General features: G+C 44.1%; 2 protein-coding genes across 4 annotated transcripts in view; one reads left to right on the plus strand and one right to left on the minus strand.

The window, feature by feature from the left end:
* LOC110515277 (E3 ubiquitin-protein ligase TRIM16) overlaps nucleotides 1–14,374 on the minus strand; it is a 150,534-nt gene that overhangs the window by 54,487 nt on the left and 81,673 nt on the right. For 2 of the 3 annotated variants that reach the window (XM_090230851.1, XM_090230852.1), the window contains one exon: nucleotides 11,899–12,132. In XM_090230851.1, coding sequence (XP_090086977.1) covers nucleotides 11,899–12,132 — 234 coding nt within the window. Of the gene's footprint in view, nucleotides 1–6,280; nucleotides 8,022–8,252; nucleotides 8,313–8,437; nucleotides 8,598–11,898; nucleotides 12,133–14,374 lie in introns of those variants that run through there. The other variant, XM_090230855.1, reaches the window with a different exon arrangement.
* Nucleotides 1–14,374, plus strand: part of fintrim (fish virus induced TRIM protein) — a gene marked incomplete in the record, with an annotated part of 158,478 nt that overhangs the window by 21,261 nt on the left and 122,843 nt on the right.

Genomic DNA, 14,374 nt, shown 5'->3' on the forward strand with positions numbered 1-14,374 from the left:
AGGCAAGTGTGAATGGTACATAAATAACCATTGAACTAATATAATACTAGAAGTTTGAACAGGATAAATTAAAAATACATGAACATTACTAAATAAAATGGTAATAAATGTCATGACGATATCAGCGATTGACCAGTAAGACCATTAAACATTACATACTGTGCTGCAAGGTAGAAGAATATACAGTACAGAGAAACATACAAGTAATAACACATGAAGTAAGCAGATACTCAATAAGAGAGAACAATTATAAAAACCTAGAGACAGGGGTAATAACCAATAACCAATAGTGCAATAATCAGAGAAAGAAAAGTAATGTGGATATCAATAGGAGGGAACAGCGTGGGGTCAAGACATCCAGGACTTAACGGACTGTTAGGAAGGTTTGGCCCTGGACCAGGAGGGAGAAATCTAACAACAAGAGAAACAGAGAGGTTTTAATAAAGTCAATAGCACAATAAAACGAAACTAGGGAGCAAAATAAATAGGAATATCGCAGGAAGTTAAAGGAATAAACAGACAAATAAACCCGGAAACAAGAATATCAGTAACGTTAGAACAAATAAGAAAGTTAATAAATGAAAGAGCAGCAATAATAAAAATATAAACTGTCAGTAGACTAATATTAAAGACAATACTAGTAACTAGCAGACCTAACACAGGAAAAGGAATACAACTGAGACTGATGGTAGGAAGACCACAAATACAGGCTGCAAAAATGAGTAAAACAGCAGAATAAATTCTGGGCGCCAGGCGTCCCCTATGTAAGGAAGAACTAATAGAAATGTTTAGAAATGGGAAAACGCAGCAGGAAAATGGGCACTAAATGGTCAGAGGAGGGAACATTTGATGTCTCAGTATGTGAGGAAATGGAAACTCTAATAAAAACACATAAAACAAGTGACACAGGAAAGAAGAGGATCAATAAAAGAGACCACGAGGTGCTAAACATGTTCAAAGCAGAAGGATTGTTGGAAAGTATAAAGAAAACTGGAGGAATGTTGAAGAAAGAATGAAAAGTCAGACAGGAAGAAGGTGGAATGGTTGGCAGAACCTCCACCATACACCAGTGGGTAAAACCCCCACCATGCACCAGTGGGTAAAACCCCCACCATACACCAGTGGGTAAAACCAGAAAGTCAGACAGGAAGAAGGTGGAATGGTTGGCAGAACCCCCACCATGCACCAGTGGGCAAAACCTCCACCATGCACCAGTGGGTAAAACCCCCACCATACACCAGTGGGTAAAACCTCCACCATACACCAGTGGGTAAAACCCCCACCATACACCAGTGGGTAAAACCCCCACCATACACCAGTGGGTAAAACCTCCTGGTGTCCAGAGTGGTGGAAATAAAGAGAGAAACAAAGGTGGAAGATGAGAAGGAGACTCCCTCTGTGGCCTCTCAGGTAAAAGAAAAGGACCTGGAAAGGACAGGGGAGACTGAGCAATGTGCAGGAAGGAACCCAGAAACGTTGAACAGTTATGAAAAATTATGTGGAAATAGGAAGACAAGTGTGAATGATTTGGTAACATGGGTTATTAATAATAGTGATATTTAAGGTGCAATACTGGAATAAGACATTAAGTCATCCATATTCTCCACTAATACATTTGCAAACTTTATAGTTTAGTTTCTAATACAAGGTATTAAGTGTTGTGACCAATGAATTATTATCCGGGGAAGTGGGTAGCCCTGCCTTGGAAAATAGTTAATAGAAGGTGTGTATTATTTAAAGAAGGGAAAGGTTTGGGAATAATAACGACCCCGTTTCTCCCTGTAAGATGGAGGATTTTAATAAAGCCATGGAGTCGCTGAAAGAAGCGCGAGAGCTTTCTACCAATTCTTCTGGAATATGGGGAATTAATAGATGTACTTAGCTACAAAGAGACTGGGTATGTGAGGACATTGATATAATTAATAGATGTACTTAGCTACAAAGAGACTGGGTATGTGAAGACATTGATATAATTAATAGATGTACTTAGCTACAAAGAGACTGGGTATGTGAGGACATTGATATAATTAATAGATGTACTTAGCTACAAAGAGACTGGGTATGTGAGGACATTGATATAATTAATAGATGTACTTAGCTACAAAGAGACTGGGTATGTGAGGACATTGATATAATTCATAGATGTACAATGCTACAAAGAGACTGGGTATGTGAGGACATTGATATAATTAATGGATGTACTTAACTACGAAGAGACTGGGTATGTGAGGACATTGATATAATTAATAGATGTACTTAGCTACAAAGAGACTGGGTATGTGAGGACATTGATATAATTAATAGATGAACTCAGCTACAAAGAGACTGGGTATGTGAGGACATTGATATAATTAATAGATGTACTTAGCTGCAAAGAGACTGGGTATGTGAGGACATTGATATAATTAATAGATGTACTTAGCTACAAAGAGACTGGGTATGTGAGGACATTGATATAATTTGTATTTCGGCTTTGATGGCAGGTTTGAAACCTATGATCAAAACGACAATTGTGGTGGCTGTGGATAAAATAGTGCAAGATGTTTTGAGAGTGGAATATAACTTTGCCCACTTCACAGACGTGTGAGGGGTTAATAGGGCCACAGGAAAGTCACTAACTATAGTTTCAATGGCCAAGGTAAACCACACAAATGTAGTGTAAAAACCCCACAGCGTAGGGAGACAGAGTCCTGTTTTAGGGGTGGGGCTATTGGTCATTGGAGAAGGGAGTGTAAAGTGGGACTGGAACCTGCTGCATTCTAAGGAAATGCCGCTATACATGCGTTTGCATCTTTTTCAAAAGAGCAACAAAAAATCATTTTGAGAGCAGCAGGAGAGGAAATGTCACATATCGGTGTATTTCCTCGGTTCGATTGATAGTGGTTCATAGAGGTTACAGATTCTATGTCAAGGATGTTGTATGATATCACTTCTTAACCAACGTTTTAGTAGAGGCCAGGGATCACAGGAAAACTTATTTTGGGATGAAGAATCTAGGTGAAATGCCAGGGGAAGGGATTCTAAAGGGAACACATTTAAATTATATGGCCAAACACTCCTTGTTAACTCAGAAAGCCTTAGGTTATTTTTTGATCTCATGAGATGTTGTATGTGGTTTGATTCCGAAATTGATTTAAATTAGATGTGATTTTACTCTGATATAGATTTACATTTGATGTGGTTTTATTCTGAAATAGATTTACGTTTGATGTGGGTTTTACTCTGAAATAGATTTCTAGAATGTAGGAAAGGGGTGGAGGGGTAACGAGGAATTAGCAAAGGGGTTACTAAACCTAAAATGAGGTGGACATGTTTTCAGTTAGTTCCTGAACATTGTGGTGGTTATGGAGAATAGGACTGAATAAAACATACGTGATGAGAGTAAAGACAGTGGATTTACAATTATCATGTTTGGTTTATAATTAATACATTTAATGATGAGAGTAAAGACAGTGGATTTACAATTATGTTTCGTTTATAATTAATACATTTAATGATGAGAGTAAGGACAGTGGATTTACAATTATCATGTTTAGTTTATTCAAATTAGTTTATTTTTGATTTGAAATTTTTTTGAATCACGTTATGAATCATGTCCAGTTGGAGACTGGAGCACACTGCAGTCCCTTTCAGGTCCATAGGGTTTTACTGCCCCCTGCTGGAGACTGGAGCCACACTGCAGTCCCTTTCAGGTCCATAGGATTTTACTGCCCCCTGCTGGAGACTGGATCACACTGCAGTCCCTTTCAGGTCCATATGGTTTTACTGCCCCCTGCTGGAGACTGGAACACACTGCAGTCCCTTTCAGGCCCATAGGGTTTTACTGTCCCCTGCTGGAGACTGGAACACACTGCAGTCCCTTTCAGGTCCATAGGGATTTACTGCCCCTTGCTGTGACGGATCCAACAAATATCCCCAGGTCCCATCTCATCCAACACATCAATGACTCTTATAGGAGGGAGGGAGCATTACTCATGTTAAGCTATGGAATGAACTGGACATTTTATGGTGAATTTTAATACAGATTTACTTTAATACAATAATATTTCATTGAATGTAATTAGTTTGTGTTTTGTAATTATGTTATTGAAACAGAATAAGTCAGTAATGAGGGAATAAATAAGTCCAGTCCAACCATGACCTCTCTCCTCTTTCTCATCCCTCTATCATCACTCCATGGGGGAGTACAACCATTACCTCTCTCCTCTTTCACATCCCTCTATCATCACTCCATGGGGGAGTACAACCATTACCTCTCTCCTCTTTCACATCCCTCTATCATCACTCCATGGGGGAGTACAACCATTACCTCTCTCCTCTTTCACATCCCTCTATCATCACTCCATGGGGGAGTACAACCGTTACCTCTCTCCTCTTTCACATCCCTCTATCATCACTCCATGGGGGAGTCCCAATAATCTCTCCTTCCTCCTGAAGTGGAACATTCCTTCTCTACTCCTCACAAATGTAAAAGCATTGGATTGGTGTTGACATGGGGTAGAGGGAGTTTACATAAACCAGTCATTTCCTTTAAATCCATGAAGGGAAGTGGGAGAGAATCAGATAAAGTTGTGGAGATAAAGGAATATGTGAGTAGAAACCCTCAAGGTACATATACTGTATGTAGAACAATAGTAAAGACCAGTATGGACTATCAATACAGATACTGTATGTAGAACAATAGTAAAGACCAGTATGGACTATCAATACAGATACTGTATGTAGAACCATAGTAAAGACCAGTATGGACTATCTATACAAATACTGTATGTAGAACCATAGTAAAGACCAGTATGGACTATCAATACAGATACTGTATGTAGAACCATAGTAAAGACCAGTATGGACTATCAATACAGATACTGTATGTAGAACCATAGTAAAGACCAGTATGGACTATCAAAACAGGTACTATATGTAGAACCATAGTAAAGACCAGTGTGGACTATCAATAGTCCACCACCCCCAGGTGGTGAGGGTAGGCAACAACATCTCCACCCCGCTGATCCTCAACACTGGGGCCCCACAAGGGTGCGTTCTGAGCACTCTCCTGTACTCCCTGTTCACCCACGACTGCGTGGCCACGCACGCCTCCAACTCAATCATCAAGTTTGCGGACGACACAACAGTGGTAGGCTTGATTACCATTTCGCTACACTCGCATTAACATCTGCTAACCATGTGTATGTGACAAATAACTTTGATTTGATTTGATTTGATACAGGCACTGTATGTAGAACCATAGTAAAGCCCAGTATGGACTATCAATACAGATTCTGTATGTAGAACCATAGTAAAGACCAGTATGGACTATCAATACAGATACTGTATGTAGAACCATAGTAAAGACCAGTATGGACTATCAATACAGGTACTGTATGTAGAACCATAGTAAAGACCAGTATGGACTATCAATACAGGTAATGTATGTAGAACCATAGTAAAGACCAGTATGGACTATCAATACAGATACTGTATGTAGAACCATAGTAAAGACCAGTATGGACTATCAATACAGGTAATGTATGTAGAACCATAGTAAAGACCAGTATGGACTATCAATACAGGTACTGTATGTAGAACCATAGTAAAGACCAGTATGGACTATCAATACAGGTACTGTATGTAGAACCATAGTAAAGACCAGTATGGACTATCAATACAGATACTGTATGTAGAACCATAGTAAAGACCAGTATGGACTATCAATACAGGTACTGTATGTAGAACCATAGTAAAGACCAGTATGGACTATCAATACAGGTACTGTATGTAGAACCATAGTAAAGACCAGTATGGACTATCAATACAGGTACTGTATGTAGAACCATAGTGAAGACCAGTATGGACTATCAATCCAAAGTGACCATTTAGAATGAGGCCCAGTTCAATGAGAGGAAGTCTTAACCGAACTGGGGGATGACAGACAGGAAGTGGGGGGTGGAGATCTAATATATTGTTGTGCCAAACACTAAAGCATGATATTGTAATAAATCTACACCCTATTCCCATAGTAGAACACTACTTTAGACCTGGTCAGAAGCACCGTAGTGCACTACGTAGGGAATAGGGAACCATTTGGAACAGAGACAGTAATTCCCCTGAACATCTTCCTCTTCCTCATCTGGTTTCTTGAACAGCCCTTCACTCCTCCCCTCTTCCTCCCCTCCTCCCTTTTCATTCTATTCTATCAGCCACACCACTAGCTCACCTCCACACAATACATTTACAAGTTAAAGACACACCTTGGAATAAATAACAAAGGAAAACTATTACTAGATGAAGTTGAGTGTTTTTTATTATTTCCCATCACCATAAATCATATTTAATCACTGAACAGTAGCAGACCTAACTTCATCTGTTCCTGACTCTAGATAGTGGATTAAAAAGAGCATCAATCTCCAATGATATTAAAGTACTATTCTGAACATTACTGATATACTGAGTGGCAAGTCAAGATATCTGCTGGTTTTATTGTTTGGTCAACAGCACCACCTGCTGGACAGGTTTAATGTTGCTGGACTGAGCAGTATGGGAGGATGAAAGATGACACATTTAGGGCCGGTTTCCTGGACATCTACATTGAACATACTGTTTAGTCCAGGACTAGGATTCATCTGTGTCTGGGAAACCAGACCATATAGTTTAGTAGAAAGTAAGTGATACCAGCTTGTAGTGGGCTGACTAGTCCTGAATTGTCCTTTAGTTCCTGGACCATTTTCCATGCAGCTCCAGGTGACAGAGAACACATCAATTAGGACCGAGCCAACAAGCTGATCAATGATACTGAGGAGAATTACATAGAGACAGAGAACCAACTGAGAAAACATATCAATGGTTCTGAATGACAACCAATATACATCAACACCAGACATCATGATTCATGGAAATGTACAAGATTAAAACATTGTATTGAATTTTAATTAATAACAAATCAGTTTACAGTTTAACCAGCTCAGCTATAGACTACACCAGCATGACTAGTATCTATGTGGACCCTACTACAGTTTAACCAGCTCAGCTATAGACTACACCAGCATGACTAGTATCTATGTGGACCCTACTACAGTTTAACCAGCTGAGCTATAGACTACACCAGCATGACTAGTATCTATGTGGACCCTACTACAGTTTAACCAGCTCAGCTATAGACTACACCAGCATGACTAGTATCTATGTGGACCCTACTACAGTTTAACCAGCTCAGCTATAGACTACACCAGCATGACTAGTATCTATGTGGACCCTACAACAGTTTAACCAGCTCAGATATAGACTACACCAGCATGACTAGTATCTATGTGGACCCTACTACAGTTTAACCAGCTCAGCTATAGACTACACCAGCATGACTAGTATCTATGTGGACCCTACTACAGTTTAACCAGCTCAGCTAAAGACTACACCAGCATGACTAGTATCTATGTGGACCCTACTACAGTTTAACCAGCTCAGCTATAGACTACACCAGCATGACTAGTATCTATGTGGACCCTACTACAGTTTAACCAGCTCAGCAGTACCAATATCATTATAGAGACTAAACCCAGGATAGAGGGGTTGAGTGAATGTGGTCTGGACTCTGTGGAGGAGGGTCATTGTGTCAGAGACACTGTAGAAGGACAGAGTACCTGCCTTGTGATCCAGGTACACTCCTACTCTGGAGGACTGAGGGCCTGATACTTTAGTCTCAACATTATTGTGACTGAACCAATAACCACCTCTATAGCACACTAATCTCCAGGACTTGTTATTGTGTCCAAATCCACCATCATTACCTCTCTCTGTTCTGCTGATGTCTTTATATGAGACTGCTGTAATAACAACACCAGTCCACTCCACCTCCCAGTAACAGCATCCAGACAGACCCTCTCTACACAGAACCTGCCTGTAGTTGGTGAATCTGTCTGGATGGACAGGATATGGTTGGACTTGGCCTGTATTGGTCACCTTTCTGTTCCCTTCAGACAGAGAGAGGCGTGTGTGTGCTGTGTTTGGGTCCAGTGTGAGCTGACAGGAATCTGGGAGAAGAGCAGAGACCAATGAGGGGAGTCAGAACAATAAGTTAAGTCAGATACTGTATCTACCCTGTCTTTGATTAGAGCACAGCAGAGATCAAATCAGAGAAATATGAGGAGTCAGATAGATACCCAGTCTTTGATTAGATCTACTATTGCTATATATTTCTAGAGGGATTGTTAGGAGTGTCAGTAAAAAGAGACTGTTAGTTACTTCACAATAAAGAGACTCACATTGTAACAACTGTTCTCTGGTCTTGGGCTCTGGAGGCAGTACAACATCCATTATATTCACTACAGACACACAAACACATTGACAGAGAGAGGGAATGTTATCATCAGACCATATTCCACATGTATATGACTAGTAGGGAACTTTCAATGGTCTAAAGTTGATGTTCTTATTGTTTTCAACACACCTGTAGTGGAGATCTTGGTCCATTCTCCTTTAAGGAAGTCTTCTAGTTTCTCTCTCAGTTCAGACACAGTCTTACTCACATCTCCAAAGTACTGAAGAGGACGGACAACGATGCTGGGTAAGTCTGAAGATACACTGATACTGGAGAGAGACTGATACCTCTGGAGAGAGAGAGAGAGAGAGAGAGAGAGAGAGAGAGAGAGACAGGGACAGAGAGAGAGAGAGACAGGGACAGAGAGAGGGAGAGACAGGGACAGAGAGAGGGAGAGACAGGGACAGAGAGAGGGAGAGACCGACAGAGAGAGGGAGAGACAGTGACAGAGAGAGGGAGAGACCGACAGAGAGAGGGAGAGACCGACAGAGAGAGGGAGAGACAGGGACGGAGAGAGGGAGAGACAGGGACGGAGAGAGGGAGAGACAGGGACGGAGAGAGGGAGAGACAGGGACGGAGAGAGGGAGAGACAGGGACAGAGAGAGGGAGAGACAGGGACAGAGAGAGGGAGAGACAGGGACGGAGAGAGGGAGAGACAGGGACGGAGAGAGGGAGAGACAGGGACGGAGAGAGGGAGAGACAGGGACGGAGAGAGGGAGAGACAGGGACAGAGAGAGGGAGAGACAGGGACAGAGAGAGGGAGAGACAGGGACAGAGACAGGGAGAGACAGGGACAGAGAGAGGAAGAGACAGGGACAGAGAGAGTGAGAGACGAGGAAAGAGAGAGGAAGAGACAGAGAGAGGGAGAGACAGAGAGAGAGGGAGAGAAAGGAACGGAATGAGGGAGAGACCGACAGAGACAGGGACAGAGAGAGGGAGAGACAGAGAGAGGGAGAGACCGACAGAGAGAGGGAGAGAAAGGGACGGAGAGAGGGAAAGACAGAGAGAGGGAGAGACCGACAGAGACAGGGACAGAGAGAGGGAGAGACAGAGAGAGAGAGGGTCAGACAGAGAGAGAGAGGGTCGGACAGAGAGAGAGAGGGTCGGACAGAGAGAGAGAGGGTCGGACAGAGAGAGAGAGGGTCGGACAGAGAGAGAGAGGGTCAGACAGAGAGAGAGAGGGTCAGACAGAGAGAGAGAGGGTCAGACAGAGAGAGAGAGGGTCAGACAGAGAGAGAGAGGGTCGGACAGAGAGAGAGAGGGTCGGACAGAGAGAGAGAGGGTCGGACAGAGAGAGAGAGGGTCGGACAGAGAGAGAGAGGGTCGGACAGAGAGAGAGAGGGTCGGACAGAGAGAGAGAGGGTCGGACAGAGAGAGAGAGGGTCAGACAGAGAGAGAGAGGGTCAGACAGAGAGAGAGAGGGTCAGACAGAGAGAGAGAGGGTCAGACAGAGAGAGAGAGGGTCAGACAGAGAGAGAGAGGGTCGGACAGAGAGAGAGAGGGTCGGACAGAGAGAGAGAGGGACGGACAGAGAGAGAGAGGGTCGGACAGAGAGAGAGAGGGTCGGACAGAGAGAGAGAGGGTCGGACAGAGAGAGAGAGGGACGGACAGAGAGAGAGAGGGACGGACAGAGAGAGAGAGGGACGACAGAGAGAGAGAGAGAGAGAGAGAGCGAGAGAGAGAGAGAGAGAGGGACGGACAGAGAGAGAGAGAGAGGGGGACGGACAGAGAGAGAGAGAGAGGGACGGACAGAGAGAGACAGAGAGAGAGAGAGAGAGGGACAACAGAGAGAGGGAAGGACGGACAGAGAGAGAGAGAGGGAAGGAGAGAGAGAGGGACGGACAGAGAGAGAGAGAGGGACGGACAGAGAGAGAGAGGGACGACAGAGAGAGAGGGACGACAGAGAGAGAGGGAGGGACGGCAGAGAGAGAGAGGGACGGCAGAGAGAGAGAGAGACGGACGACAGAGAGAGAGAGAGGGACGGACAGAGAGAGAGAGAGGGACGGACAGAGAGAGAGAGAGGGACGGACAGAGAGAGAGAGAGGGGTGGACAGAGAGAGAGAGGGGTGGACAGAGAGAGAGAGAGGTGGACAGAGAGAGAGAGAGGTGGACAGAGAGAGAGAGGTGTACAGAGAGAGAGAGAGGTGGACAGAGAGAGAGAGAGAGACAGAGAGAGAGAGGGGCGGACAGAGAGTGAGAGGGACGGACAGAGAGAGAGAGGGACGGACAGAGAGAGAGAGGGACGGACAGAGAGAGAGAGGGACGGACAGAGAGAGAGAGGGGTGGACAGAGAGAGAGAGGGGTGGACAGAGAGAGAGAGGGGTGGACAGAGAGAGAGAGGGTCGGACAGAGAGAGAGAGGGACGGACAGAGAGAGAGAGGGACGGACAGAGAGAGAGAGGGACAGAGAGAGAGAGGGTCGGACAGAGAGAGAGAGGGACGGACAGAGAGAGAGAGGGACGGACAGAGAGAGAGAGGGACGACAGAGAGAGAGAGAGAGAGAGCGAGAGAGAGAGAGAGAGAGGGACGGACAGAGAGAGAGAGAGAGGGGGACGGACAGAGAGAGAGAGAGAGGGACGGACAGAGAGAGACAGAGAGAGAGAGAGAGAGGGACAACAGAGAGAGGGAAGGACGGACAGAGAAAGAGAGAGGGAAGGAGAGAGAGAGGGACGGACAGAGAGAGAGAGAGGGACGGACAGAGAGAGAGAGGGACGACAGAGAGAGAGGGACGACAGAGAGAGAGGGAGGGACGGCAGAGAGAGAGAGGGACGGCAGAGAGAGAGAGAGACGACAGAGAGAGAGAGAGGGACGGACAGAGAGAGAGAGAGGGACGGACAGAGAGAGAGAGAGGGACAGACAGAGAGAGAGAGAGGGACGGACAGAGAGAGAGAGAGAGGGGTGGACAGAGAGAGAGGGGTGGACAGAGAGAGAGAGGGGTGGACAGAGAGAGAGAGAGGTGGACAGAGAGAGAGAGAGGTGGACAGAGAGAGAGAGGTGTACAGAGAGAGAGAGAGGTGGACAGAGAGAGAGAGAGACACAGAGAGAGAGAGGGGTGGACAGAGAGAGAGAGGGGTGGACAGAGAGAGAGAGGGGTGGACAGAGAGAGAGGGTTGGACAGAGAGAGAGAGAGGGACGGACAGAGAGAGAAAGGGACGGACAGAGAGAGAGAGGGACGGACCGAGAGAGAGAGGGGTGGACAGAGAGAGAGAGGGGTGGACAGAGAGAGAGAGGGGTGGACAGAGAGAGAGAGGGGTGGACAGAGAGAGAGAGGGGTGGACAGAGAGAGAGAGAGGGACGGACAGAGAGAGAGGAACGGACAGACAGAGAGAGAGAGGGAGCGACAGGGATGGACAGAGAGAGAGGGACGACAGAGAGAGAGGGAGAGGGACGGACAGGGAGAGAGGGAGAGGGACGGACAGGGAGAGGGACGGACAGACAGAGAGAGGGAGAGACCGACAGAGAGAGGGATAGACCGTCAGAGAGGGAAAGAGGGACAGACAGGGAAAGAGAGACAGGACAACATAAAGATTGAGATGAATAGTTTCACATGAAGTTAATTTCATATCACATGTAACAAGACAGTTTAGTTACCTGGAGGAAATGGATGTGATCCTCTGTGTGTGAGAGCTGCTCCAGCTCAGTGCTTCTCTTCCTCAGCTCAGCTATCTCCTGCTTCAGTTGCTCCAGGAGTCCTTCAGCTTGACTCACTTGAGCCTTCTCTTGGGCTCTGATCAGCTCCTTCACCTCAGAGCTCCTTCTCTCAATGGAGCGGATCAGCTCAGTAAAGATCTGATCACTGTCCTCCACTGCTGACTGTGCAGAGCGCTGGAGAGAGAGAGAGAGAGACAGAGAGAGAGACGGAGAGAGAGAGAGAGAGATAGAGACAGAGTGAGACAGTAGGTTCAGTAGTCTATCTACACCTCATTGAGTCAGACCTCTGCCACCCTGCTCTCCAGGTCCACCAGGCCTTGTCCTCCCTCCTGGACAGACAGGTACAGAACACCTCTTGGTCCTGCTCTACTCTCCTCCCTCCTGGACAGACAGGTACAGAACACCTCTTGGTCCTGCTCTACTGTCCTCCCTCCTGGACAGACAGGTACAGAACACCTCTTGGTCCTGCTCTACTCTCCTCCCTCCTGGACAGACAGGTACAGAACACCTCTTGGTCCTGCTCTACTCTCCTCCCTCCTGGACAGACAGGTACAGAACACCTCTTGGTCCTGCTCTACTCTCCTCCCTCCTGGACAGACAGGTACAGAACACCTCTTGGTCCTGCTCTACTCTCCTCCCTCCTGGACAGACAGGTACAGAACACCTCTTGGTCCTGCTGTTCCCATGATTGATAGTTTCCTGGTAGCTTTGCCACAACACACTCTCTGTGTGTTTGTGTCATCTCATGTTTGACAAAGATATTATCAAAGATAAACTAAGATTTTTTTCCCATTTTTGCAGCCATTACTGACAAAATAATCAAATGTAATGTTTTTTACCAAAAACTCGACATGGAAAGCAGAAAGCTGTGATCAATTAAATACAACGTTAACTAGATATCATCTGTGTCATTTATAGCCTGGCACAGATAGTAAAACTACATTAAATACAACGTTAACTAGATATTATCTGTGTCATTTATAGCCTGGCACAGATAGTAAAACTACATTAAATACAACGTTAACTAGATATTATCTGTGTCATTTATAGCCTGGCACAGATAGTAAAACTACATTAAATACAACGTTAACTAGATATTATCTGTGTCATTTATAGCCTGGCACAGATAGTAAAACTACATTAAATACAACGTTAACTAGATATTATCTGCGTCATTTATAGCCTGGCACAGATAGTATGTGTGTCACTGTCAGACCACAGACACCATTGTCAGATCACAGTCAGATCAACGTGTTTCTGAAGAAATTAACCGGCAATATTCATTCAAAAAAACAGCCCAATAAACTTTACAACATAAACCAATCGTTCAGATGGGCTCCAAACAGTGCAGAGGCATTCATTGAAACATTGAACTCAAATGAAATGATGAACTCTATACAGTTTTTCAATAACTCACAGTACCAAAACAATAAAGATGGTGTCAATTCAGCTACCCAAAACATCAACTGCATATTCCAAAAAGCAGCATCGAAAGCAAATTTGAGAAAACCAAAGCAATGCAACATCAGAAGCAAAAATCAAAATGTTTCTGACAAATGGTTTGATAATGAATGTAAAACAATTAGAAAACACCTAAGACAAATGTCAAACAAAAAACATAAGCAGCAAAACAACCCAGAGCTACGATATGAATACTTTGAAACTCTGAAACAGTATAAACAAACACTGAAATGCAAGAAATTGAATTATACCAACAAGACACTTGATGAAATTGAAAACGCAATTGACCAAAATCAGTTCTGGGACATGTGGAACAATTTAAGCACATCAAAGCCACAAGAATTAGCCATACAAGATGTAGGAATTTGGAAAACTTACTTTGATAATCTATACAAAAACATCCCACAAAAAGACTTAAACCAGAACCAATTAGAAATTAAAGAAAAATTGAACATCCTGGAATCAGTCATTAAAAACAACCAAAATCCATTAGATTACCCAATAACCCAACAAGAACTAAATGAAAAGCTAAAATCTATTAAATCAAAAAAGGCTTGTGGTGTAGACAACATCAGAAATGAAATGCTGAAAAACAGCACACCTGAGTTGCAAAATGCTGTGCTTAAATTGTTCAACATGGTTTTAACTTCTGGCTGCTTCCCTGATGTCTGGAACCAGGGGCTCATCTCCCCTATCCACAAAAGTGGAGACAAATCAGACCCCAATAATTACAGGGGAATTTGCGTCAACAGTAACTTGGGAAAGATTTTCTGTAGCATTTTGAATTCAAGAATTCAAACCTTTCTTCAAGAAAAAAATGTAATAAGTAAATGTCAAATTGGCTTTCTCCCTAACCATTGCACTACTGACCATATATACACCTTACACACACTAATTAATAAACACGTCCACCAAAAAAAAGAGGGCAAAATCTTTGCTTGCTTTATTGACTTTA

The sequence above is a fragment of the Oncorhynchus mykiss genome, chromosome 4 (assembly GCF_057628025.1).
Source record: "Oncorhynchus mykiss isolate SJ-2025 chromosome 4, ASM5762802v1, whole genome shotgun sequence".
NCBI lineage: Eukaryota > Metazoa > Chordata > Actinopteri > Salmoniformes > Salmonidae > Oncorhynchus > Oncorhynchus mykiss.